This window comes from Peromyscus leucopus, chromosome 7, assembly GCF_004664715.2.
Source record: "Peromyscus leucopus breed LL Stock chromosome 7, UCI_PerLeu_2.1, whole genome shotgun sequence".
In the NCBI taxonomy this organism is placed as follows: domain Eukaryota; kingdom Metazoa; phylum Chordata; class Mammalia; order Rodentia; family Cricetidae; genus Peromyscus; species Peromyscus leucopus.
This window is the reverse complement of record NC_051069.1, coordinates 108,163,948-108,191,670: the sequence shown is the minus strand read 5'-3', so window position 1 is coordinate 108,191,670 and position 27,723 is coordinate 108,163,948. Positions and strand designations below refer to the sequence as shown.

The 27,723-nt window shown below is 43.5% G+C and overlaps 1 protein-coding gene across 1 annotated transcript in view; it reads left to right on the top strand.

The window, feature by feature from the left end:
- The window catches only part of LOC119088398 (sodium channel protein type 10 subunit alpha-like), a 38,435-nt gene that overhangs the window by 5,765 nt on the left and 4,947 nt on the right, over positions 1 to 27,723 (top strand). The window contains 5 exon segments of the mRNA XM_037208243.1: positions 6,622 to 6,845; positions 24,919 to 25,047; positions 25,547 to 25,638; positions 26,914 to 27,171; positions 27,482 to 27,545. Of these exon segments, the coding sequence (XP_037064138.1) occupies positions 6,622 to 6,845; positions 24,919 to 25,047; positions 25,547 to 25,638; positions 26,914 to 27,171; positions 27,482 to 27,545 (767 nt within the window).

Below are 27,723 nucleotides of genomic sequence, written 5' to 3'. Positions count from 1 at the left end.
TTTTAAACATACTTCATTCATTCAGCTCTTTAAAAGTTACACTACTCATCAAAATGTCTTTTTATGTTTTAAAGGTATATATATATATATATATATATATATATATATATTATATCCACAGAAATCTCAAATAAGGAGAAATAGTCAATGCACAAACTGTCCTCCATGGATCCCAGTTGAATTACATTGAGATAAGTAAATAACGGCTAATTAGAAATAAAATCTCTATCAATAGCCAAGTGACCAGCAAGTAGTCTTTCTATCTTAAGATCTGATAGATAACTAATTACCTGGTGGAGTCCCAGTTGGACAGAAAGTCTGTTGAGGGGTCTCTTCCTTACAAAGTATGCACAGGTATACTTAATTTTAATCAATTTGGTCACTACAGCCCCAAACAAGACCAATCAAAAGTATAACTCCATCACATTTGTGTGAATGCCTTCATAGACATGTGCTGTCACACAACTTGTAAGGTTTACAGAACTGGAGATGTGATTTAAATTTCTACCCTTGTGTTATGTTTCCCCCAGGTGAACATATTTCTTAATTGTAAATCAAGAGGAAAATGTGGTTTCATCAGTAGAATTTCCCTATTCAGACAGATGTTTTCCTAAGTTAATCTAAAACAAAAACATGAAAGGTATTTACAGAAAACTAAAATGACTTTAAATATTTCCGCTTGAGTGGAAATGATGAGGGATGAGTACCATCCTTACCTTGTAGGTAAAACTTCTCTCCAGGAGAGATGTTTTTCCTTTAGAAGAGACTGCTGGAGCTCATCAGTCCTGAGGAAATGTCCGCCTAGGAGAGGTCTGCTTGTAGATTCTCTCTACCTCCATTTATTTGCTTCCTTTCAAAGCCTCCCTCCCCTTCTGAGTATCCCTTAGCCAAATCTCTGTTCCTAAGAGTCTCTCTCTGGCTAGTAACATCTTATTCTCCTTGGAATAGCCTCCCAGAGCCAGCATTTCACTTCCTCAGCCTGCTTTGGCCATCCCTACCCAGAATCCATTGCTTCAATGTGGTTGATCTCAGCTTAGGAAAACAATCTAACTAAACAGATTTTCATAAAAAGTAACAAACCTCCACCTGGTAACTATGGTTACCAGGCTGCTTGACACAGCATGATTCAGAAAGGCTATTTAAGCCTCTTCATGCTGTTTGCTCAGATCCTAGATGTAAATGATAAAAGCTACCCACAGGTTAGTACTAGGCATAATGTGAACGGGATTTGGAAATTTGGCTCAATGGTCAAGTGTTTGCCTAGTACAAGGCCATGGGTTCAATAACCAACACCCTCATTATTGCTATTCCAACTGCTTCTACTAATTGTAATAAAGACCGAGTTCTCAGATGGGCTAGGTGCTCAGCAGATGTGAACAACAACCACATGACAGGACCATAACGCTGATAGTAGCTGAGTCATGAACTGTTCATTCAGCAGCAAGGTGATCTGACATGGGGGTTGGGGGCAGATGGAGACTCCCACTTGTCCTTAACATGGCCTCACAGCTGGTTCTCCATATTTATTACCATCACTATTCTATTCAACTGTGTGTGTATGACTCAAAACGATCTTCCAGAGAAAATCGAGTGAGTAAAATCATCCCCATTCTTGTGTCTTTTCCTGCCTTCTCTTTCTTAGCAGCCTTTGTATATCACTTAGTTTGTACTTAGGTGAGTCTGAATTCTGTTGCCCATTTGACTTTGCAATGGTCAGGTTTCTTCTGTGTGCCCTTTTCCTAAGCACACGCATGTTTTTGAACTTCAAGACAGTGTAGATTAGTGGTTCTCAACCTTAACGCCACAGTGAAACTTTACGGAGGCCCTTTAAACCTCTCATGACTGGAAGATCTGATTTCATTAGACTGTAATGCCCTGGGCAAGTGAGTCCTCCCAAACGGACACACACACACACACACACACACACACACACACACACACACACAGAGGCATGTGAGAATGAGGTTCTGGGAAGGCCTATACTTGAAGAGGTGGGGCAAACTAAGAAAAAACTATGAACAGTGGCTCTGGGATATGGCCACAGAATAATCCATGGCTGAAGGTGTGTAAGTGGTCCCGGCTCAGATGCTTCTAAAGGACTGCAGCATTTCTAGGGTGCCAGCGTCTCTGGTTGGCAATGAGACCTCTACTGTTTGAGAACAGAAGAGTTTTCTAAACACAGATGTGTCACCCCAGCTGAGGCAGGCGTCCCTGCCCTTGTTCGGGCCTTTGGATGTAACAACAGGGTCTCCGAAAAGCTTTTCTCTTCCCACCATTCATTCTTACTAACTTTAAAAGTAACACATGGCGCAATAAAATGCTCCACATCTGTTAGTATAGTCAAGGGAGAGAGATTGCATAGCCATTTTCACTGATACGGAAGGAAACTCCACTTGATAAGGTTCAATTTCTGTTTATGATTTCAAAACTCTTAGAAAAGTTGGAACAGAAAGAAATTGTCACACTCTGATGAAAAGTATCACTTCTTCAAAAAGCAGTATCCTCCTAAAAGGATGTTCACTTATCCAATGTTAACTGTGAGCATGGAGATATCACTTTGAGATCAAAGAGGGAAATTAAATATCAGCGAGTCCCATCTGTTCAACTACACGAGTGGGTTCTGGCCAGTGTAGTAAGGCAAGGATAAAAAAAAAAAAAAAAGCTCATGAGTAAGATTACCAAATATGCTGTAACTTACAGAAAATGATGCAGAGTATATAAAATATCCAACATAATCTAAAGAGAAACTATTAGAGTTAGAGGCTGGCCCAGCGGTTAAGAGTCCTTGCTGCTCTTGCAGAGGACCAGAGTTGAGTTCCAGGCACTCACACTGGGCAGCTCACAAGCGCCTGTTGTGTGTGTTCACATGCACGTGAGTGCAGGTGCCCATGGGAGCCAGCTTTATCCAACACCCTCTTCTGTCCTCCGTGAAAATCTGCACTTGAACACACACACACACACACACACACACACACACACACACACACACACACATTGAGTAAAATAGATCTTTAAAATCTACTAGAATTAATAAGACTGTACATCAAGATAGTTGTGTGAATTCATGTACAGTAATAGATGTATTATATATGTATGTAGCAGCATACTACAAGCTGGAAGTAAAATAAGTTTGAAGTATCATTTACACTGGCATTTCAAAATATCAAGCTTCAGAAATAAAAATATCAAAGCATCGAGTAAATTACAGAAACAGCCCCAATAAATGGGGAGATAATGCTATGTTGTTAGACTCCAAGTCTTAATGTTGTAGAAGGCGCACAGATGAGTAATCAATTTAGTGTTATTCCCAATCAGTCTCAACAAGCATTTATGGCATTATTTGACAAACTGACTCTAAAATGTAAGTGGAAATACAAAGAGTAAATTATAGCCAAGACACTTTTGAGGAAGGAAAACAAGGGAGGAGAAATCGCCCCACTGGGGTACAAAGCCATTGCTATCAGGCTCTCCAGACTCTAAGCAGACCAATGCGTGTGCATATGCTTTGTGTGTGTGTGTGTGTGTGTGTGTGTGTGTGTGTGCATGTGTGCATGTATGTGTGTGCACATGTGCACAGGTCTACAGTCATTTAATTTGTGATGAAGGTATCTCCACAGAACAGTAGGGAATGTCAGTCTGTGGTAAGAGTGTGAGAGTCAGCAGACCTGGCATAATAAACTACATAGCTAACTACACACCACACTAGAGACAGTTCTATGTGGATTAGCCCCTAACTTTCCTTGTGAAATACAAAGGTGCAAAGGAAAACCATGACCTTGGGGGGGGGAGGGAAAGTTTTATTACAGACGAAGCAAGAAACAACAAGTAGAGGAAAGAACAGATAGATGCACTTGGTAAACTAAGAACAAAAGTTGTATTTTATTTATGTAGATGTGTGCACATGTACACCCTAATGCAGTGCCCACAGAGGCCAGAAGAAGACATAAAATTCCCTGGAGTCAAAGTTACAGGTGGTTGTGAGCTGCCTGATGTGGGTGCTGGGAATCGGACCCAGGTTCATGGCAAGAGCAGCAAATGCTTGTAACTGCTGAGCCATCTCTCCAGCCCCTGGAAGATAACTCTGAAGAGAATGAAGACATCTGTACCAGGGCAGTTCTAAGGAGAACTTATACTAGAGTCATGAACCCCTCTCCAAAAATCAAATTTAAAAACATGGCAGCCCAGTCCATTTTAGAGTGAGATAAAAATTTGAGCAGGCAGAATTCCAAGTGGTCTATTAACTCATGAAAGTTCTTAAATTTTTTTTTATCAAGGAGAACAAAATTAAAATTACGGTGGGAAATGACTAGACACCCATCGTGTAGGGAAAACGCTGGAACTGCAGCCATTCCAAGTGTCTGGAGAGCTGTGGGGAACTGGAAGCTGTTCCGCCGATGGTGGGTAGCGCGTGGATTTGGAGACGTTCGGTAGCAGTGGCTACTAATAAAGAGGAAGATGCACGTACACTGTGCTCTTCCATTATACTCAGGTGCACACACACACACACACACACACACACACACACACACACAACACACGACCAAATCCCCCCTGAGGGCGCCACAGCCCAGCACCGAGGAAGCCTACAGACACTACCTACGGCAGTATGGAAAGAACTCAAATGTCCACGGCTGTTCAGTGCATTCGATGTTTGTTATATTCTTAATTGGGTAATTTATAACAATGAATGTAGATAAGCCATGGGTCCACATGAGAACAGGAATGAGTCTTAAGAATGTTGAACAAAACTAAAGGATTCTATAACTATGGTTCCATTTACACAAAATTTGAAGGCAAGCAAAGCAATTTCACTTAGGAGCTGACTTAGTCTGCTTCCTTTGCTATAACAAAATACCCGAGGCTTGGTCATTTGCAAATCATATTTATTGACTCATAGTTATGGGGAATCCAAGAGCCCAGTGCCAGCACCTGCATGGGCTCAGGTAAGGGCCATCCTGCAGCATTACATCAACACTCACAAAAGTCAACAAATAAGTAAGAAAGGATTTAAAATACACGAGCCGGGCGGTGGTGGCAGCGCACGCCTTTAATCCCAGCACTCGGGAAGCAGAGGCAGGCGGATCTCTGTGAGTTCGAGCCAGCCTGGCTACAAGTGAGTTCAGGAAAGGCGCAAAGCTACTCAGAGAAACCCTGTCTCGAAAAACCAAAAAAAAAAAAAAAAAAAAACCATGAACTGGGGAATTAAGTTGGCAAAATATGCTTTGTTTTGTTTTGAGACAGGGTCTCATGAGGCCCAGGCTGACTTTAAATTTGCTATGTACCTCAAGTTAGCCTTGAACTCCTTGTCCTCCTGGTACCACCCCTCAAACTCTTGGGTCAGTGCTGGAAGTGCAGACAGATGTCACCACACCTGGTCAAAACACGAATTCTGAGGAGACACATCTGAAGCGTAGCAGAATAGGAGTTAAAAATAGAAGTGAAATAAACCGTGAAAATGAAAAATATGTATGTGGGGGTAACCCTGAGACAGGAGAATGCAATCGGGTAGGGACCGCAGAGAGTCAAGACATTCTATTTGGGGACATGGACAGTTGTCACACAGAGCTGTGCCCTGTCCCCAAATTCGTAGCTTGGAGCCTGACCTTTTGTGTTCCTGGTTTGGAAATGGTAGCCTTTAAGGAGATGGCTAAGTAAGGTCACCAGGATTAGGGTTAGAGTAGCAAGAAGAACTTAAATGCTTTGCAAGGAAGAAAAACCCCCTTTCTCTCCATGTCCTGTGAGAATGCAAGAGAAGACGGCCACCTACAACGTAAGAAGGAAACCTTTTCCAGTCCCTCACCCTGCCAGGGCCTTGTTCAACTTCCCAGACCGTGAGGGAATTAATTTCTGGTGTTCATGCCACCCAGTTGACAGCATTGACTGCTAGCCAGACTGACTAGTGAAGTCTTCACTTGACGGTGACTACGCTACTGTCCATGTACTTGTTTATTGTGTGTATGTTTATTGGTGAGATACTTTAAAAACAAAACAACTGTAAACCTGAAGTCTGAGTATAAGCCCGTCATCCCAGCACTTGGGAGGCTGAGGCAGGAGGACCATGACAACTCCAAGGCAAGTTTGGTCTGCATTGGGAGTTCCAGACTAGTTTAGGCTAGAGTGGGATCCTGTCTCAAAACGAAGCAAAACAAAATAATAGCAATAATAATAATAATAATAATTCAAAAACAAATGAGCACTGCATAAAATGGTAGGCACTGAAAACATAAACCAGAATGTAATGCCTAGGTAAACTATAAAACTCATTTTTTATATGGTTGAGGTGATACTACTGCATTTAGATCTTTCCGTCTTTCAGAATTCCTAATGCAAGCATTTTTCCTCTCAATGTGAGTCATTTGGGAGTCACCTGGGGACTGTGGTTAAATATGGAAGACAGGATGCATACATTTTACCCTCTCTCTCAAAATGCCAGTACATGTACAGCATGGGTACAAGAACTGTATAAACACAAGAACAAAGGGAGATGGAAGGAAACACAGCGACATAGGTGTCAAAACAAGCTTGGGAGACCAAATGTGGGTGGAGGAACCGCAAGCCCCTGAGCAGGCGGGCTCTCCTTCTGCCCCTGAGCGGACAGGCTCTCCTTCTGCCCCTGAGCAGGCGGGCTCTCCTTCAGCCACTGAGCGGACGGGCTCTCCTTCTGCCCCTGAGCAGACGGGCTCTCCTTCTGCCCCTGAGCGGACGGGCTCTCCTTCTGCCCTTGAGCGGACGGGCTCCCCTTCAGCCCCTGAGCGGACGGGCTCTCCTTCTGCCCCTGAGCGGACGGGCTCTCCTTCAGCCCCTGAGCAGACTGAGAAAGATGAGATCCAGGCATTTGACCCCCTGCAAGCTCTAGAGTCCTCGAAAGAGTTGACCAGATACAAACACAAAACACTGGGAGGGGAAAGGACAGAGTATGGGGGAGAAGTCGTGTAACACAGCGTCTCTAAGGGGAGAAATTCAAAGAGGTCTAGGGGCCGGCAAGATGCCTCAGTGGGGAGGGTGCTTGAGGCCACCCCATGACCTGAGTTTCATCCCGGAACCCACTTGGTTGACAGAGAAAACATACTTCTGCAAGCTGGGGGTGGGGGAGAGTAGGTATGGGTGGAATAAATGTTTGCTTTGTTTTTCGAGACAGGGTTTCTCTGTGTAACAGCTCTGGCTGTCTTGGATCTCGCTCTGTAGACCAGGCTGGCCTCGAACTCACAGTGATTCACCTGGCTCTGCCTCCTGAGTGCTGGGATTAAAGGTGTTCAGCACCCCAGTGGTTTGTTTGTTTGCTTTGTTTGTTTAGAATAAATGCAAAAATTGCTGTCTTAATAATAGTCCTGAGTTGATAAGTGACCATTTTTTCCCTTTGATTATCAACTCAGCACCACATAAAGAATCAGATGTGGTGGCACACACAGTCTCCCAGTGCTGAGGAGACCCAGTGCTGGGGACAGAGACCAGTGTCTCCCCCGAGCTCACCGGCCAGTCAGCTTAGTGACTGTGTTGCAACGGCACAGCTGGGCATGCACACCCCACACAAAAACGATACAGAAAGGTTTCCATTAACAAAGGGGGAAGCCAGGCATGGCAACACATGCCTGAAACCCCAGCACTCAGGAAGCAGAGGCAGGGAGAGCAGGAGTCCAAGGCCAGCCTGAGCAACATAGCAAGTTCTAGGCCAGCCTGGGCTATATAAGACCATCTCAGATAGTACAAGAGAATGGGCAGCGATGTAAGGAAGGACAGACGGAAAAGCTAGCACCGAAGAGCAGAGGGCCAGACAAGCACGACACTGAATGCTAAACACAGGGTAAGTTAGAGCTTTGCCATGAGCAATGCAAGGACATATTTGCAAACTGAAGAATGTGAATGAACGTGCAAAGCTATTGGAGGATCTGAAGAGTTGCATTTCTCTCTGCCTGTAACAGACAGAGTGTGAAAAGTCTTTAATGATGGAGAGGGGATAGGAATAGGAAAATTCATTGGCACACCGTATCGCTCTGAGATTAATCCACAAAACCATATAAGTTAACCTCATATTAGCCCCACCCCAAAACAAAACAAACAACCACAAAGCCCAATCCAGTTAGTTCCACAGATAACAATAGCAAATAGTGAACTCTTATCATTCTGCAGTAAATGAGATAATGGCAGGAAGCTGAGGGAAAAGAGGAAGTCTTTACTCATCTACTTTAAAGCTGCCCTTAAAGAACTCTTGTACAAAAGATGGGTTACAAACTAAAGCTGCAGAATCTCTAGGGACAAAAACATTAAAATCAAGTTTAATCAGCGCCTATAGGGAGAAAAAAATAGTTCTCAGGGAGGCGATTTACAGCTCAGAAGTGTAGGATCTTAGTATCAGCAAAGGCTGAAAAGTCTGGCACAGAACTAGAGAAATAATAAAATAAACCAAAGGCAAACAGAAAGAAAAAATTAATAATTGGAGAAGAGATAAATAGCAAAATGGGGCTAATAGATTCAAATGGTGCTATAAAATATATGCCCAAGACCTTTGTACTAAAAAATGAAGAAACATTATTGAGAAATTTTAAAGTACTTACATAAATTTAAATATATCTTGTGATAATGGATGGGAAGATTACTATTATTAAATTGTTAGTCCTGCCCAAATTTATCTATAGATTTCAGTGAAATCTCACTAAAAATCTCAGCAGCAAGTGGGTTTGTGGAAATTGGATGGATAGATTTTACCAGCATGGAAGAGGTGGAATTGAACTATTCTCTATGATAAGTCCTAATCATAATAAGAATTCTTATGTGTCATGATTAATTCTTTGATGAATACCCTTGCACACATATCTTTGTACAGCTAATGCAACAAAATTTCAGAGATGAGTTTTTAGAAGTAGAAGTTTCTGGACCAAGGGACATATAATTTATTTAATTTTCTTTAACTGGGTCTCATGTATTGCAGGATGGCCTTGAATCCTCTATGTAGCCAAGGATAGCCTGGAATTTCTGATTGGCCTGACTCAAGTCCTGAGTGTCAGGGATTACAAACATGTTCTACCCCACCTTTTTCATGCATTACTGGGGATTGACCTCAGGGCTGTGCATGCTAGGCAAGAACTCTACCAACTGAGCTACTCGGCCACTAAATTTTAATTTTTACAATATTGCCAAATTATATTCCAAAGTTGTGTCAGTTTTCATTCCCAGTGATTATTGAGCACATTCTTTTTAGTCTCCATATAAACCAAGCTGTTAACACAACTTCCTTTATAAACACACTTTGAAAAGATACAAAACTCTCTCTGTTCTAGTCCAGGACAGTACCCTTGGCCTTGTGGAGACAGTAGAGTAACTCTGATCTTCTGGGTGTGAGCTGGAAACCATTAGCTGTTTGAGGCTGGGACTCAGAGAAGAGAATGCATATCCTTGGGCTAGACTCAGTCCCCACAGATCATGCTGTGTATTTGTTTAGGAAGAAAATAAATTGTAGCCAGTCGAGACTCAGAAGCCAACGGAATAGCCTTGTCCTTGATACAGTCTGTCTGGTAGACACAAGCCTTTCTCTTTTCTTAGCTTCCTGTTGTGCCTCTTTGAAACTTTAGCTATGTGCTATTATCTGCTGGCTAATGGGAGCTTCCTCCCTGCCTGCCTGCCTGCCTGCCTGTCTACTTGGGGCAAGACAGACATACAGAGCCCATATTTAATTCCTTCTTATGTTCACAAGAAACTAGAGGAAGAACGTGCTAGAAAAGGTGTCAGGAAGAGATGAAAGTTACAGCAAGGAAAAAGTATTAGTGGAACACTCTCGCTCTCCTCACGCCCCAGGGCTCACAGAGTCACTGAAGGTGTCCTTTGATAGCCTGGTCCATCACTCGCTACACCCATGTTCTGGAAAACAGTTGGCTGCAGGGAAGACTCACCTTGGAAGAAATAGTTTCTCATCTGCAAGAAAGCACGTTTTGCTAGGCACATGTGGGGTTCTTGGTGCAAGTTACAAATGAATATTGTTACAAATGGATTTTTGTTACAAATGGATATTGTTTTTTTTAATCAGTATTTTTCTATTTATCAAGACTGTCATGTAGTTTATCAATAGAATAGGTTTGTTCATGTTTTAATGGCTCCAGCTGATGCTGCTCTGGATTCAGTTTTCAAGTAATTTGTACCTTATTTTATCTGTAAAAGAATTTATTTGTGTACATGCCCCCCCACATGTGCGCGAGCACGCGAGTGTGTGTGTGTGTGTGTGTGTGTGTGTGTGTGTGTGTGTGTGTGTAGGTCAGAGGTCAATTCTCAGGCGGTGATCCTGTCCTTTCATTATGTAGATTGCAAGGATCCAGCTCAGGCTTGGTGATGAGTGCCATTCCCCTGATTATCCATCTCACTGACCCACATGATCTATCCTCTAATTGAGGCTGTCTGGTAGTTATTCACAAACTGTCCCTTTGAGTCACTCTAACACTCTGCCTCACTGTCACCTGGGAACCCCATTCTCATTCATTTTTGCAGATGAGTTTGGCTCATTCCATCCCCTGGAATGTTTCTCTTTGGTCACTGGGAGTCTTTCACTGTTCTCTCACTCATCAGCCGACTTAAAAGAAAGCAGTGTGATTGGATTATACATGCATTGTTTTCCAATATAGAGTATCTGCTGGACTCTAATATCATGTACTATTTGTGTCCTTAAGAACTACTTATGTGCTCCAAGGACTGATTTAGCTCCCACTGGCTAACAAGGAGTTGATGATAGATTATCTTGAATAATGGGTTTCTCCTTTTCTGACAGTGGTCTACATTTGTTCAACTTTCATCTGTCATTGTTACTGTCGCCTCTCATAATATCCCAGTTTACAAAAATGAATCATCACTTCAGAAATGGCTTGCTGAAGTATAATAATGACAGAAATAGACACCTAAATCCTGCAACCAGAACAACGAGTCTCAGACCTAAGTGACAAATAGACTCTACCATGAAGGCGTAGCATGGATCTCCCCATCATGAGACAGGTGGAGAAGACGTGGATAATCCAGCAGAAGCAGATAAACGCTTAAGAAAACAAAAACCATGACAGAGATCAGGCTCACTGAATTCCATCAGCCTGATGACCGTCTCATCCTGGTGTCCCGTTTCAAAAGCTTAGGCATTTTTGTCAAATTATTGTGTAAAACAACAAAAACATATAGAGGATGTGGGCAATGGGGGATATGCTTGCCGTGCGACCGAGGACCTAAATTTGGGTCCCCAGAACTCACGTCTGGGCCCCACAGCACACCCCAGCATTCCTACTGGAAGACCAGAGACGCAGGCAGGAGAGTCTGGATGCTCACAGCCTCGTGAACACAGTAGCAAATAAGACAGCTTTGTCAAAACAAAGTGGAAGGTGAGGATTACACACGAGGTTGTCCTCTGACCTCCATGTGCATACCTTCACGGCACACTTGCACACATACATGCACACCACACACAACACACACACACAGACACACACACACGAGAGAGAGAGAGAGAGAGAGAGAGAGAGAGAGAGAGAGAGAGAGAGAGAGAGAGAGAGCACAAATCCTAATTGGTCTTAATAAAACCTGGAGCCAGATATCAGAGTAAATGCTGAAAGATCAGAGAGACAAAGGAACAAGCCACCACCACCTCTCACCTGACCAACTCCTCAGGCAAAAGTGACTGAGCTCCTGTCTGCCTCCCACCTTATATTCCTTTTCTCTACCCAGACATATCACTTCTTGTCTCAATCTTCCTAGTGCTGGGATTAAAGGCATGTGTGCCTCCCAAGTACTGGGAGCAAAGGCATGAGATCCCAGTTGCTGGGATTAAAGGTGTGAGCCACCTCTGCCTGGCCTCTATGGCTAACTAGAGGCTGGTTTTGCCCTCTGATCTTTAGGCAAGCTTTATTTGTTATAGCATACACAAAATATCATGAGAGAGAGAGAGAGAGAGAGAGAGAGAGAGAGAGAGAGAGAGAGAGAGAGAAGAGGGAGAGTGAGTGACTGTGCGGCTCTGACTCTTTCCTCTTATCTAATATTTCCTTTATCACCCGAGAAAACATAAGGAAACGAGCACTGGACAAACATTAAAAATCACATCCGGATGCTGCAACTGACCATCATGAAGCAGGACCCCCGTCAGATCCACCAAGGGGAGAACACGCCTCTGCTCCTACTGTGCCTGATGAGGCACTGAGCTGCTGGCACTCGGTGGTGCAGGGCTGGGTCCTCATCCTTCGGTGAAACTCTGAAAGTAGTCTTTACAGAGAACTTTCTCGATCATTTCTGGGTCTGTTTGATCTGAAAAGTTGGAAATATCCACCAGAACTTCCCAACATCCAATAGTTCAGAGTGGAGATGTTCTGATTTAGAAAACTCAAGAAGGTAGGGGAAAATTGGAGGATGACATTGACCATATGGCCAGCTGGGCTTCTTTCGGGAGTCTCCAACACTGTTTCACCACGTGAAAAAATTAGTCTTTTAAATCTGGTTTTCATTTCAAAGTTAATGTTTGTTATAATTATTCAGCCATACAAATCATAGACATTTCTATGCACACTCGTATGATATTCTTTATATATTTCCATTAACATTCTCAAATTTTTTATTATTGCATATTAACTATATGAAACAGTGGGTTCCACTATGACATTATCATACATATATACAAGATACACACACACACACACACACACACACACACACACACACACACACACACACACATTCTTTATTCGCTTATCTGTTAATGAAGACCTAGGCTGATTCTGACATTGCTTATTGCAAACAGGACTTCAATAAACATAAATGTATAGGTACCTCTCTGATTTTGCCTGTTTGGGACACAGATCCAGATGTTGAAGAGCTACATTATATGGTAGTCTTACTTTCAGTTCTTTGAGGGTCCACCATACTGATTTCCAAAGTGTTCACAATAATTTGCATCACCACCAACAGGGTGTAGAGATCCTTTTTCCAAATCCTCGCTACCGCTTGTGTTCTGTGTTCTGGCTGAGATGGAGATGGGTCTCAGTGAGTCTGATTTGTGTTTCCCTGGTGGTTAAGGAAAGTGAGTATTTTTCATATGTATATATGCATATATATATATATACATATACACATATTTGTATTGTCTTTTGCATTTCCTCTTTTTGAGATCTATCTGTCCAATTGATTTGCCTTTTTATTGATTGAATGATTTGGTTTTGTGATGTTTAGTTTTTTGGGTTCTTTATAGATCCTAGAAATGAGTACCCTCTCAGATTTATAGTTGGTAATGAGTCCCTCCATCCTTCAGGTCGTCACTCCATCTGCTGGGTGTTTTCTTCTGCATCCAGAGGTCTTTTGATTTCATTCGGCTCCATTTGTTACTACTTGCCGCCCTTTTCTGAGTTGGTGGAGCTCCTTTTAGACTGTCCTTGCCTGCATCTATATCTTGAAGCATTCTGCTCTGTTTTTCTGTAGTAATTTCAAATGTTCTAGCCTTACCTTTGTGGCCTTTTGACCCATTCTGAGCTGATCTTACACAGGATGTGGTGTAGGGAGCTAATTTACATCTTGTACACGTCTGTATGCAGTTTTGAAGTACTGCTTGTTAAAAATACATCTTTCTCCAGTGTAAAACTCCAACATCTTAGTCAAAAATCAGAGGGTGTTATCTGTGTGGGTTTGTTCCTGGGTCTTCTAATTGAGTCCATTGCTCTATCTGTTTTTCTGTCGGTATTATGTTGTACTTTTGTTACTACGGCTCCATAATTTGAAGTCAGTCATCAAGATACCTCCCAGGTTGCTTTTGTCTTTGTTGACAGAGCCCCCTTCCTTGGCCCAGCCTATCAGACTGTTTTACCTATGTGGGACCTTTTGTGCTTCCATAACAAATCCCGGGAGTTGCTTTTTCTAGCTCTGAAGGAACATCAGTGGAATTTTGATGGGAAATATTGAATATGTGGGTATCTTCCAACAATATGGCCATTTTCACAGTATAAATTCTGCTAAATCATGAGCATGGATGGTCTTTCCACCTTCTAGTATCTTTCAATTTCTTTCTTCCATGTTTTCTAATTTTCATTATAGAAATCTTTCACATGTTTGGTTAGGTTTATTTACATATATATTGAGGAGAGTCTTGTAAATGGGTTTTTGCTCCAGTTTCTTGCTTGGTGACTTTGCCAGTTCTGTGTAGAAAGGCTAGTGATATCTATATGTTGGCTTAAAGCTAAGAACCGTCTAGTGGAGTCTTCCGGGCTTTTAAACGCAGGACCATATCATCTGCAAATAACATGACTTTTTAGTTCCCTGTTTGTATCTTTATTTTTTTTTTCATATTACTCTGGCAAAACTTTCAAGAAATATATTAAGGAGCCAGCGAGACGGCTCAGCAGGTAAGAGCACCTGCTGTGCAAGCCTGACAGTCTGAGTTCAGTCCCCAGAACCCACAAAACAGGAGGAGAAAGTCAATTCTTAAAAATTGTCCTTTGGCCTCCACACACATGTACTGTGATACCTCTCTCTCTCTCTCTCTCTCTCTCTCTCTCTCTCTCTCTCTCTCTCTCTCTCTCTCTCTCTCTCACACACACACACACACACACACACACACACACACACACACACACTAATGATAAATAAAATTTCAATAAAAATACATTGACTAGGATTGGGGATAGTGGCCAGCTTGGTCTCATCCCTGACTTTGGAGCACATGCTTTCTGCTCCCCCATTCAGTACAAAGCCTGCTGTAAGGCTGTCAGGTACCTTTACCATGGTGAAGTAAGCGCCTCCCATTCCTGGGTTCTTCACGGAGTTTTGTCATAAAGTGATGTTTAATTTTGTCAAAATTCTGTTCTTCCTGCATCCACGAGGTGGTTGTGTTACACTTATTGGTTTGCAGGTGTTGAACAATTGTTAACACACCAGCTTGATGGTGGTGTGTGATCTTGTTAATGTGCTGTTGAATTCTGCAAGGTTTTTGCTGAGGATTTCTGCTGTCTGTTCATGAAGGATACCAAACTATGGTTTTCTCTCTTTTTTTGTTGTGTCTTTGTCTAGTGTTAGTGCCAGGGTAATACAGACTCCGTGGAATGAGCTTGGGAGCGTTCTGTTTCTTTCTTTAAACATCTGGGAAAATTCAGCTTTACACATGTGCTGAATCCATCTGGTCCTGGCTGCTTTGGTGGGAGAATACTTCAATTTCATAGCTTGCTATCGATCTGTTTAGGTTTTACAACTTCCCAGTTCTATATTTTTAGATTGTGTGTTTCTAGAAATGTGTCAATTTCTTCAAGAGTTTTCAATTTATTAGAATATAAGCTTTCAAGGTATTCCCCAGTGGGGCTGAGTGACTCAGAAGGTAAGAATGCTTGTCATCAAGTCTGATGAGACTCACAAGGCACAAGGAGAGAACTGGCTTCTGCAAGTTGTCCTCTGAACTCCACATGTCTGTACACACACACACACACACACACACACACACACACACACACACACACACTAAAATATCTTAAAAATTCCTAGTGATCCCGTGTCTCAGTGGTACATGCTGTAATACCCTTTCTGTCTCTGGTTTTATTAGCTTATGACCTTTCTATTGATTACTTTGGTAAGCATTTGCCAATGTTATCATTTCAAATAACAAAATAGTTTTTTTTACGACTTTTTTAGTTTGCATTTCACTAATTTCAGCTCTGATCTTTAATTTTTCTTCTACTGCTCTTGAGATTGGCTTGTTCCTTTTTTTTTTTTTTCTAAGACCTTGAGACACACCATTAAGTTATTTGAGTTCCATATTTTAGAACTGCTTTTACCACATCCAACAGGTTCTGGAACATTGTATTTTAATTTTAACTTGGCTCTAGGAATTTTACTACCCTTCATTGGATCTCTTTGGTTGCCCACTAATTGTTCCAAAGTGTATTGTTCAGTTTCACATATTTATGTTTTCTGTAATTTCTCTTGCTGTTGACTGTCCCTTTTATTTTATTATGATATGGTAACATATAAGAAATTATCCAGGGTTTTTTATTATTATTTTAAACTTAACTATTATATCCTTTAGATTGATTGTTTACTGTATCAACATGAAATGACTTTCTTGGTGTCCTCTAATTTGGGCTTGAAGTCTGTTTTCTGGGATATGAGTATAGCTGCTCCTCTTAGATTTTAGATTCCATTTGTTTATCTTTCTCAGTTCCCCGTGCCCTGTGTTTGCTCTTGCTGTGATGTGAATTTCTGGTAGCCAGCAAAGAGTTGAGTCTTTTTTTAAAAAAAAATCCAGCCCACTGACATGCGTGCTTTTATAAAAAGATTTATTTTTATTTTATGTGTATGCATGTTTTGCCTGCATATATGTCTGTCCACCACATGTGTGCAACACCCATGGAGGCCAGAAGAGGGCATCCAACCCCCTGGAACTAGAGTTACAGGTAGTTGTCAGCCTCCATGTGGGTGCTGGGAACTGAAATCTGGTCCTTTGGAAGAGCAGACAGTTCTCTTGACCATGCAGTCATCTCTCCAGCCCATGGTCTGTGTATTTTAATTGGAGAATTGAGAACATAACTTTCAGAGGAACTGTGGAAAGGAATGCATAAATGCTATCACTTTGTTATTGTTGATTCCTCCCTAATCCACATTTGCTTATCTGCTGTTCTACTAGGATCTCCTCTTTCCTGGGGCTGCACTTGGGAAGCAGAGGCAGGCAGATCTCTATGAATTTTCAGCCAGCCTGGTCTCTATAGCGAGTTCTAGGACAGCCAGAGCTATAGAGTGAGACCCTGTCTGAAAAAAAAAAAAGAGGAGTAGGAGCCAACCAACCCACCAGAAACAAAAACAATGAAAATCCAGAAAGAAAAAAAAACCTTAGAGGACAAGATAAGAAAAAAGAACAAAGACAAAATTGGATCCAATGGAGGGAACTGGGTAAAAGTCGAAGAATGTTAGATGTGGTAGCCACACCTTTAATCTAGCACTCGGGAGGCAAGCAGATCTCTGTGAGTTTGAGGACAGCCTGGTCTACAGAGTGAGATCCAGGACAGCTAGAGCTATGTAGATAGACTATGGAGAGAGAGAGAGAGAGAGAGAGAGAGAGAGAGAGAGAGAGAGAGAGAGAAAGAGAGAGAGAGAGAGGAAGCGAGGAAAAAGGAGGAAGTAAAGACTGAATATTAAAGCTGGGTGTGGTAACTTACAACCCCAGAGCCTCACCTGTGCTGAGCTCCTGCTCCAAAAGAGAAAACAGAACTGGACAGTGTTGCTGGAGGGCTTCTCTCCAGCGTCCCCAAGCCCCGCAGTCCCACAATCCACATATAAAATAATCACTCAGACGCTTATATCACTTATAAACTGTATGGCCGTGGCAGGCTTCTTGCTAACTGTTCTTTTATCTTAAATTAACCCATTTGTATTAATCTATACCTTGCCACGTGGCTGGTGGCTTACCAGAGTCTTTACATGCTGATTGTCCTGGCGGTGGCTGCAGCGTCTCCCCCCTCAGCCTTCCGCTTCCCAGAATTCTCCTCTCTCCTTGTCCCACCTACTTCCTGCCTGGCAACCTACTTCCTGCCTGGTCACTGGCCATCAGTGTTTTATTTATATAGAGCAATATCCACAGCACTTCCCCTTTTTTTCTTTTTTTAAAAAGGAAGGTTTTAACTTTAACATGGTAAAATTACATATAACAAAACAATTACCGAGCAAGAATTATAGTTACAATATTAAAGAAGATGTCCTATCTATCTTATATTTGTGAGTTTAAGGTTTTATATCTAACTTATCTTTTATCATAACTGAGGAAATTACAACTATCTAGTTTTCAACCACATCAAAGACTTGAGAAGGAACATAATGGTACTGAGAAATGGTAGATGGATGCAAGCAACTTTCGGGAATCTTGCAAGAGTAGACCAAGACAGCTGGCAGCCTGGACAGTCACCTAATGTTTCTCAGCATTGTTGGTGCATTTAAATTGGCTACAGGCCTAGAGTATCTGACAGACCATTTTCAGAAGCAGGAATTCTGAGAGACCATCTTACCCTGTCTTGGCAGAGTACAGTGGTCACTTTCCTTGTGTCCCGCTTGTCCAGAAAGGACAGCATTATATTTGTACTGTCAGCTATCAAGGCAAGGGCAGTTCTTTGCCCAGTAGGCCATTTTGTGCCAAAAAGACAAACTTCCAAATGGAAATGTCTTAGAAGCCCAACATTCTCTCAGGATCAATTGGTGCAGCAAGGAGCAATTGTGTCTCACGTCAACAGAATTTTAAGTTATTTAAATGCCATATTCTCTAGGTCTATGAAGTGTTTGAAGATTACCTATCTATCTGAAATATATCTATGTATACCTAGAAGACTTAACTAACATGGCTACAGATATGATTATCATAGATGACTAATTATTAATCTATTTTTTAATTATCCATTACAATTTTAAATGAGTTACATAAACATAATACCTCAAACAAGAATAGAATATATATATATATACAGTATAACAAAATTAACTTCAAGTTTGTATCAATAAACTAAAATTTATACCAATGTAAAACATTTTAAACATAAACTAAAATCTATACCAATGTAAAACATTTTAAACAAGTTGTTCTTTAAAAGTAGGTTGATTAATCTATCCTTTTATCTTATCATCTCTATATCCTCCTATATATCTATATCATATCCCCTTTTCTTTTTTAGAAAGAGATCACATTTATAATCAACCTGTTTTAAATAAAAATATTGGTTTTCTCTGTCCCACACCAGAGGGCTCTTCTGATTTGGGACACAAGAATCTCTTAACCATTTTTTTTTTAAGCAATATGTCTGGGTTTAGAGGGGGAGTGAGCCAATTCCACCTCTAAAGCCAGCTTGGTATATTTGGGAATTTGGGCGTAGCATCTCTTACTACTTCCTGCTGGAGGGGGCGCTGTATCTTATGGGGACGCAAAGAAAATTTTAGGCCTATGGGGTAGTCCATGAGGCTGTATTGTGTGAACCAGTTGCCTTGAAACCGCTCTGGATGTTGGATCATCTGGGCCATGGTGTCATCGGAGACCTTTCAGGGGGTCTTGGCTGGTGAAACCTGATGTATCTTAATCTGGAACAAATCTACAGCCTCTGGCTTTCTGTTGAAACAAAAGCAGAACCTCTTTTCCAAAGCAACATATCCTTAAATCCAAATTTTGAAGTCAAGGTACCTTTAAAATTTACATTTTGGCATAAGTGAACAGCTTTTACAATCAAATGTTTTTCTTTAGTTACGAATATCAAAGACAACATAATCCAGATTTTATGTGTGATAGCCATCTTTACGTGGCTTATTACTTTCAATTTTTTAAAACACTTTATTTTTAGATACTATTTGTTTATATAACGGTATATATTTTTTTCTTTTAAGCCTACGTACATTTTTACATGCATTATAAACTATTTCATCTGAATCAGTCTTATTGCGAACTTATTGCTTTAAACTGTAGCCTTTTAAGCATGAAAGGGCACTGTGGCTGCTGGCTCTGCCCACTTCGGCTTCCCAACATGGCGGTGGTACGTTTTCCGCCAGCTCTGGGAGCCATCAATTTCAGAAATAGTGGGTCTAAGCTTTTATCAAAGCAGCGTGTAGCCCAGAAACCTCTTTTTTTTTTTTTTTTTTTTAAAAAAAAAAAAAAAAAAGTACTAGTAAAGACTAAATCTACCACACAGCTTAATGTGCCGCTGGCAGACGCCTCATTTCCGCCATACTGCTGGTCAAACGCACACGCCAGGAACCCGCCAGTGTTCAAACCCGCGTTTTGTGGCGTCTAGCTGCCCGTGTGAGACATGAAGCAGGAACCTGGTTTTGGCTCTGTTTAGAATTGGTTATTAAATATTCTCAGGTTTAAGGTGGAAACTCGAGCCGTTGGGCGCCATTTGTTGCTGGAGGGCTTCTCTCCAGGTTCCCCAAGCCCCGCAGTTCCATAATCCACGTATAAAATAATCACTCAGACACTTATATTACTTATAAACTGTACGGCCGTGGCAGGCTTCTTGCTAACTGTTCTTTTATCTTAAATTAACCCATTTTTATAAATCTATACCTTGCCACGTGGCTGGTGGCTTACCAGAGTCTTTATATGCTGATTGTCCTGGCGGTAGCTGCAGTGTCTCCCTCCTCAGCCTTCCGCTTCCCAGAATTCTCCTCTCTCCTTGTCCCACCTACTTCCTGCCTGGCAACCTACTTCCTGCCTGGTCACTGGCCATCAGTGTTGTATTTATATAGAGCAATATCCACAGCATGACAGCAGAAGAAATTAAAGGGGAAAGAAATGGAAGGAATAAATAAAAGAAAAAACTTACATTAAACATTTAAAAATGAACATGCAAATATTCAAATTACTCAGACTGATATTTAAAAAGTCTCTATAGTTTTTTTAAAGGTAACACCAAAAAATGTGGGGAAGAATAAATTAAAAATGAAAAAACAACAACAAAACCCCAAACAGTTAAGACAGCAGGTTTCCAGTTCTCAGGAGCCAGGGTGTGGGCAGTGGCCCTCTGCCTGCTTGCCTGTGTGTGAGGACAGAGCCTGTGCTCTCTGCCTCCCTCCTCAGAGTGCCTGGTCTGTGGAGAGAGAGAGCCTCCTGCAGCAGAGTGCCTGGTCGTGGAGAGAGAGAGCCTCCTGCAGCTATTCTTGTTACCCTGTTGTCGGGACCAGGTGGAGCTCACCGTAAACTCTCCCTCAGTGGCTTCCAGGCAGCTCTTCTGCCATGCAGAGATTATGGGGGCAGCTTAACGCCATGGCCCCCCCTCCTGGTCTCCCCTTTTCTGTCACTTAGCACAGAATCACTTGCAACTGTTTATCCCACTAATGGAGTTCCTGGAGCTAGCATCTCCGTCCTTCCCCCACAAACAGGAAGTGATCTCTGCTTCTTCCTGTGACTTCCGCCAGTTCCCCACATATGGAGCTGTCCACACTGCCAACTCCAGGCCTTCCCTCTGTGGCTACATCTGCGCTGGAGGGCAGCAATAGGTGGTTGCACATTTAACTCTTGGTATCCCAGAACCGGGGAAATGCAAAGGACTTTGACTCCTAAAGTTATTCTCAGAGAAGAGCCACTCAAAATGGCTTCCCACTGCAACACCGGAAGAGGGAACTTCCCCAGGGCCAGGATGCTATGGACAGTACAGAACCCTATCCGGTTAAAGTACAGGTCTGTCTGGAACCAAGAGCAGCGTGCACGTTCTCTCTGTCTCTCAGTTCTCTTTGTTCTTTTTCCTCAGCCCTCACCCTCTGCCACTCAGCACTCTGCATGTTAAGGTGTCCTTTCACTCTGTTCTACTTTGTAAATTTTAAAGCTGGTATGTATATATTTGCATATATAAATTTTTATTATATATATTGGTATGTGGGTCGTGCATGCGTGAGTGCAGGTGTCTGCCCATGGAGACCAGAGGAGGGCGTGAGATTCCCTGGAGCTGGAGTTACAGACAGTTGTGAGCTGCTGAACACAGGTGCTGGGAACTGAACTTGGGTTCTCTATGGGAGCAGTACATGACCTTAAGCACTGAGCCATCTTTCCAGACCTACCAATTCCAGCTTGTACACTGTTTCTACTTTCCCTGGAGTTTATTAGGATTTCATTTCTTCATTTGCTCAGTTTTCTACATATTAATCCCACATTTGTCCCAAACCCTTCTCCAGAGACTCAATTCACTGTTCTGTCCATTTGAATATACCAGCTTACCCACCGGTTTCCACTTCCCTCAGATAAATAACTCCTGGCACCCTTTGCTTCTCACCTCGACTAGACCCACGGTTCTCTAGTAAAGATATTTTTTTCTCAAGTTTTCTTCCTTCTCTGTTCCTTGGAGGGATCCAAACATTCCAGTGTTTGTTGATGGCTTTCTTGTTGTGCTGGGATAGTCAGTCTAGATTGTCACAGGCGGGGCCGGGAAGTAAATGTGTGTAGATTTGTGTATCCCTTCAAGTTAGTTTAACTTCATCTCTGATAGTTTAGTTGACAAACAAATTCTGTATTGGAAAGTTTTTATCATCAAATTTGGAGGCTTTGACCTTCCTTCCAAGCAAGGTAGCCCCTGAGCTATCTGATAGAGTTTTTATTCTCAGTGTGGTGGTTTGGATGAGAATGACCCCTGTAGGCTCACATATTTGAATGTTTGGTTCCTGGTTGGTGGAGTGTTTAGGAAGAATTAGGAAGTGTGGCTTTCATGGAGGAAGTGTGTCACTGAGTGTGGCCTTTGAGGTTTCAAAAGCTTGGGCCAAGCTCTCTTTGTGCTTCCTGCCTGTGGATCAGGATGTAAGATCTCAGCTACTGCTCCAGGCCCATGCCTACCTGCCTGCCTCCCTGCTCCCTGCCTTGGTGATCATGGACTTACCTCTGAATCTGTAGGCCAGCCCCCAGATGAATGCTTTCTCTTACACATCGTCTGAGTCATGGTGTCTCTTCACAGCAATAGACAGTGACTGAGACATCAATCCTTTGTAGATAGCCTGTGTGTTTTGTTTTTCTCTTTGTCTCTCAAGCAGAATGTTGAGCTTTTCTTGGTGCAGAATGATGTGAAACTTTGTGGAGTTCTGCTGTGATGAGGGATTTTTAACTGTTTTCCTCCATTTTCCTGAATAGTTGTCCATATTTTAAAGACTTAGATATTTCATTTGGGGAATTTTTTTTATTGAACAATTCCTGTGATGCTTTCCTCCAATCTATTTCTTTCCAGATTTCCTCTTAGTCTTGGAGCAAACAGATACTCTGATTTTCCATTTTATTCATTCCTGCTTTGGGTTTTATTTTCTGAGATTTCTAAAACTATTTGCAATCTTGCTTCCAGAAGTTATGTTTTGTTCTTTAATGCTTTTTAAAAAATAGATTCCTGTTCTTGCATTAAGAAATGTTTATCGAAACTTTTAACTCTAAAAATATCAATAGATGGGATTTTTTCTTTCTCTAGATTTCCTTAGTCCTCCTTCATTGTTTCTTCTCTTTACACCCTCTTTGGTTCCCTGGACTTTTGTTTTATTTTGGTGATGTTGTTGGAGACAGGACCATGCTATACAGCACCGGTTGGCCTGATACTCGTGTATAAGGTCCAGTCTGACCTGTGGATCACAGCAATCCTCTGCTTCATCCTCTCCAGTGTGGGATCACAGGAATGCACCACTGTGCCTGCCTCATGTTTTGGTTTTGATTCCAAGCATCCCTCAAATTCACAGTGCTCCTTGGCCAGCTTTCTTATTAAGTGTTGCGCCTACCGAGGCTGCGCTATCAGATTCCGGCGATCCCAGCCCTCAGAAAGCTATGTCGGAGGGTCACAAGTTCAAGAGCAGCCTGGGCTACATGACTAGACCCCAATGGACAGAGAACAAGCTAGACCTTCACAAGCTGTGAATCTGACCGACTTCCGGGAACTCAGCAAAGGCAGAAGTGGGAGGTGCCTGCCTTTCCATGGAAATTCTGCTTTCCAACCTCAGGCTGCTCCATTCTTTCTCCCTCATGTTCACCTCCTGAGAAAAAGCATCCAGTCCACCTCAGTAGCAGGCAATCCCCCCACTGAATGTGTGGTGAAGTTGGGTCTAGAAGGCTCAGCTGCTTCCTGAGAAGAATGGAACAGGCCTTTGTGCCCCACCTGCTCCTTCTCCCACAGCCCCCCCCCCCACTGGAGTCCCGAGCATCTCTAAGTCCCAAACTGTCCGGGGTTATGCAGAGCAGCTTGTATTTATCCTACGGGCTTCATGTCTTTGAAAAATCTTCTGTCGTCCTGAAGGAGCTTCAGGAAGGGTGGGGTAAATGCATGTTTACATGTTTAGTCAAGAGTCCTCGTGTGTGTGTGTGTGTGTGTGTGTGTGTGTGTGTGTGTGTATGGGTTGATGCAAGTGGAGACAGAGGCTGGTGTACAGTTTCTTTTCAGTTGTTCTCCACCTTGGTTTTGAGGCAGGGTGTCTAATTGAGCCTAGAGCTCATAGATTCAGCCAAATTGACTGGCCAGGGAGTCTCGGTCTCCACTTACCTAGTGCTGGGGTTAGAAGCACACACGTGCTGCCACACCTGGCTTTTCACATGTGTGCCAAGAATCTGAGCTCAGATTCTCATGTTTGCACAGCAAAGCCTTTGCAAATCAGCCATTCCCTCAGCACTAAGTCATGTGCGATTCATGTGTACATCTGAGCCTGCGGTTCCCCATATTAGCATCAGCTGGGAACATGTTAGAAATTCCAATCCTTGAGTCCCACCCCCGACCTGCTGAACCAGACACTGTGAGGACAGCCCAGGAACCTCGGGAGCAAGGCCTTCAGGGAGATCTGATGTAGCCAGGGTGTGGTAGCCATTGCCACTGGTGATTGAAGGATTCTGAGCATTGCAGAAACATCACCTCACTTCCAACCTCAGCTCTTCAAATCTAAACCCAACAAGGGGCACAGCAGAACAAAGGGGCTGTCTTGAGACACTCAGTTCCATCAGGCTCTGCCCTGCTGAGAAAATGTCTGTGAATCAGATATCTTCTCTTCCACAGTAAGGAGGCCAGGAACACAGCTATGCCAGGCATGGTGGGAAAGGAAAAGAGGGCTGGAAGTAGGGAGGTACAGGAAGAGGACAACTACAGAGACCTGTGCCTCTTCCACATCTCCCAACACCCACAGGTTGGGAAAGGAACCTCCAGCCTCCATAGGATGGAGGCCTCACACTGAACGGGAGCCTCGTTCTTCGCCTGACATTGTCCTCTGCCCACTCATGAGCTGCTGCTGCCACACGACTCTCCTCTCTCTTTCTCTCCCCTCCCCTCCCCCTTCGCTCCCCCCCCCAGTCCACTTCTGTGACTCTTCAGTGTGTGTCCTAGCTCCTTTCCGGCCCCTTCTCCTTCACCTTGGCTGTGGTCTTTGTATGTGTTTCCTCGGAACAACCACAGGGATTCAGTCCTCACGCCTGGCAGAGGAAGCACCTGGTCCCTCCGTGGCACAGTTAATGTCCCCCCACCTCCTCCCCAGGTATGCCTTCACTGTCATTTACACCTTCGAAGCTCTGATCAAGATACTGGCGAGAGGATTTTGTCTAAATGAGTTCACTTACCTGCGAGACCCCTGGAACTGGCTGGATTTCAGTGTCATTACCCTGGCGTGAGTGTTCCCCCTCTCTAGCTGTGTGTCCATGTAGGCTTTGGGGTGTAGGGCTTTTGGGGGTGTCCGTGCTCATAATATGGATTGCCTCCTCATCTCCATCCAGTTTCCTCTGGTGGAGCCTTGTGGCTTGGGTATTGGAATACATAACAGCTCGTTCCACGCCCATGGGGACAAACCAAAGTTCTGTGTTAATAACAGGCCAACGCAGGTCAGGTGAGACTCAGCGTTATTCCTACCGAACAGTATCTGAGGAGGCAGGTTCATCAAGCCTGTGTGTTTGAAATCCACCTGTGCGCCTCTTGAAATGGTACTTTCTGAAAAAGAATGTGATGGTTTACTGGGCATCCATGCTGATCCGTAGATGGCAATGCCACTGGATATGCCTGTCTGTCCTTGATCTCCCAAGGCTCCTCTCCCTGTGACTACCATTGTGTGTGCTGCATGCACCCTGAAACCCTGGCCCTGAGAAAATGCTGAGTGCCTTTCGGTTCTACAGGTATGTTGGTGCAGCGATAGACCTCCGAGGAATCTCAGGCCTACGGACATTCCGAGTTCTCAGAGCCCTGAAAACTGTTTCTGTGATTCCAGGTGAGCGGCTTAGCCAGCGCGTTCGTTCATTCAACAGAACAAACGTGCATTTCAACTGCTCTCCTTTGATTCTCTCCCTCTCTCTGTGTGTGTCTCCCTCTCTCTGTGTCTCTCTCTCTCTGTGTCTCTCTGTGCCTCTGTCTCTGTCTCTGTCTCTGTCTCTCTCTGTCTCTCTGTCTGTCTGTCTCTCTCTCTCTCTCTCTCTCTCTCTCTCTCTCTCTCCAGGACAGGAACTGCTGACTATTGACCTAGCTAATGAAGAAAGCGAGGCTTTAGGCATAGGAGAAACAAGAAAGGTGTCCATCCCTAGTGAGATGCAAAGGAAGGTCGCTTCCCTCAGTGTGTGGAGTCACCTCAGTTGTCCAACAACCTGCCACACGACATCATAAGCCTCACTCGGCTCTCAGCATAGGGTCTCCCGTGTGTGGTGCCGAGAAAATCAGTTTTCCACCAAAATGACACTGATGGGTCCTAGACTGTGGGTCAGAATGCTCTCTACTGTCTGTGACACACGCTCCCCCAAAGAAGGCAATCTCATCAACAGAGGAGCAGGGCTCCATCTTCTCAGCCACATGTACTTGACTCTGATCTAATCTTCCTCAGGACTTTCCAGTTCCTGCTCCAGTGGTTCTGTGTCTTTCATAACCTTACTCTGTCGCTAAGTCCATCTCTGTGTGTTTTGGAGGTTCTGTCTTTCACGTTGTCTCACCCTCCACCTCCCGTGCATTCTCTCTCTCTCTCTCTCTCTCTCTCTCTCTCTCTCTCTCTCTCTCTCTCTCTCTCTCTGAGTTAAATTCGTTCATCTCAAGTCTCAAGCTGCTTCCCAGGACTGAGATGAATGTAGAAAGACAAACACCACATGATTAGAGCGGAAAGATCAACCTCACAGCTAGAACAGCAGGGAATATGGCTGGGACTCAACGTAAATTTCTCAATGCTGAGGCTAGAACTCAGGGTCTTGAGTGTGCTAGGCAAGTACTCTACTACTGAGCTACATACGTCTCCAGGCACCCCAGAGGGGTTTTAGTGGAATCATTGATTCGCCTTAAGATAGTAAGGGCTGCACTGTGGGGTCTCAGCTGCTTGCTCTTATAATGAGGAAGACAGGCCCCACCTACTCGCCTCTCTGGGCAACCGCAGATGAGAAGCTGAGCGTGGAACTGCCGGAGTATGTAGGCGCATCACACCTGTATGTAATGAGGATAGCCACGGTGCATACCCGTGCTCTGTGTGGCACTTCACCCATATGGGAGCATCACTGTCACCTTCCCACAGGACTGAAGGTCATTGTGGGAGCCCTGATCCACTCGGTGAGAAAGCTGGCTGACGTGACCATCCTCACTGTCTTCTGCCTGAGTGTCTTTGCCTTGGTGGGCCTGCAGCTCTTCAAGGGGAACCTTAAGAACAAATGTATCAAGAGGGGCACAGATCCCCACAGTGCTCATAATTTCTCCTCTCAAATGGCAGGTGAGCAGACACTCTGCAGTAGACCGGCACGGGGACCCCAGGACTGGGTGGCCAAAAGCCCTGCATGTCTGTGTGGAAATACTGGCATTTCATTTCCAATGAACCGCTCCTGAGTGGGGTTGCGCTTCCCCCCCCCTTTCCTGCTGATCGGTTTCCCTTGAGCAAGGGAAACCTTTGACAAGTTCTCCACCTAAAAGCAAGATTTCCCACAGCCTCCAAGTGGCTTGGCAGAGTGTGTGGCTCCCTGAGTGTCCCTGGAAGGCTTGTAGGCAAAGGGACTGACCTCACTTAGACAGGAAGTGTCTTCTCTGACACCCAAGGCCTAGGTTAGCGACTTGAGAACACACCGTGAGGCTTTGTTTCTTCCTGTCTTTAGAAAATGTTTACATCAAGAATGGCACTACTGAGCCTTTATTATGTGGCAACGGATCTGATGCTGGGTAAGTACTCATTGCCCGACTGCACCAATGTCCAACATCCTTTCTCCGTTGTGTCCACCGCATCCTCTGTGCAGCGAGAGTGGAATCCCGAAGTTAATGGATTAGTAAGTACCACAGACACTACCATCTTAAACTCATGAGGTGGGGAGCAGCCAGCAGGGTTCAACTGGTAAGATGC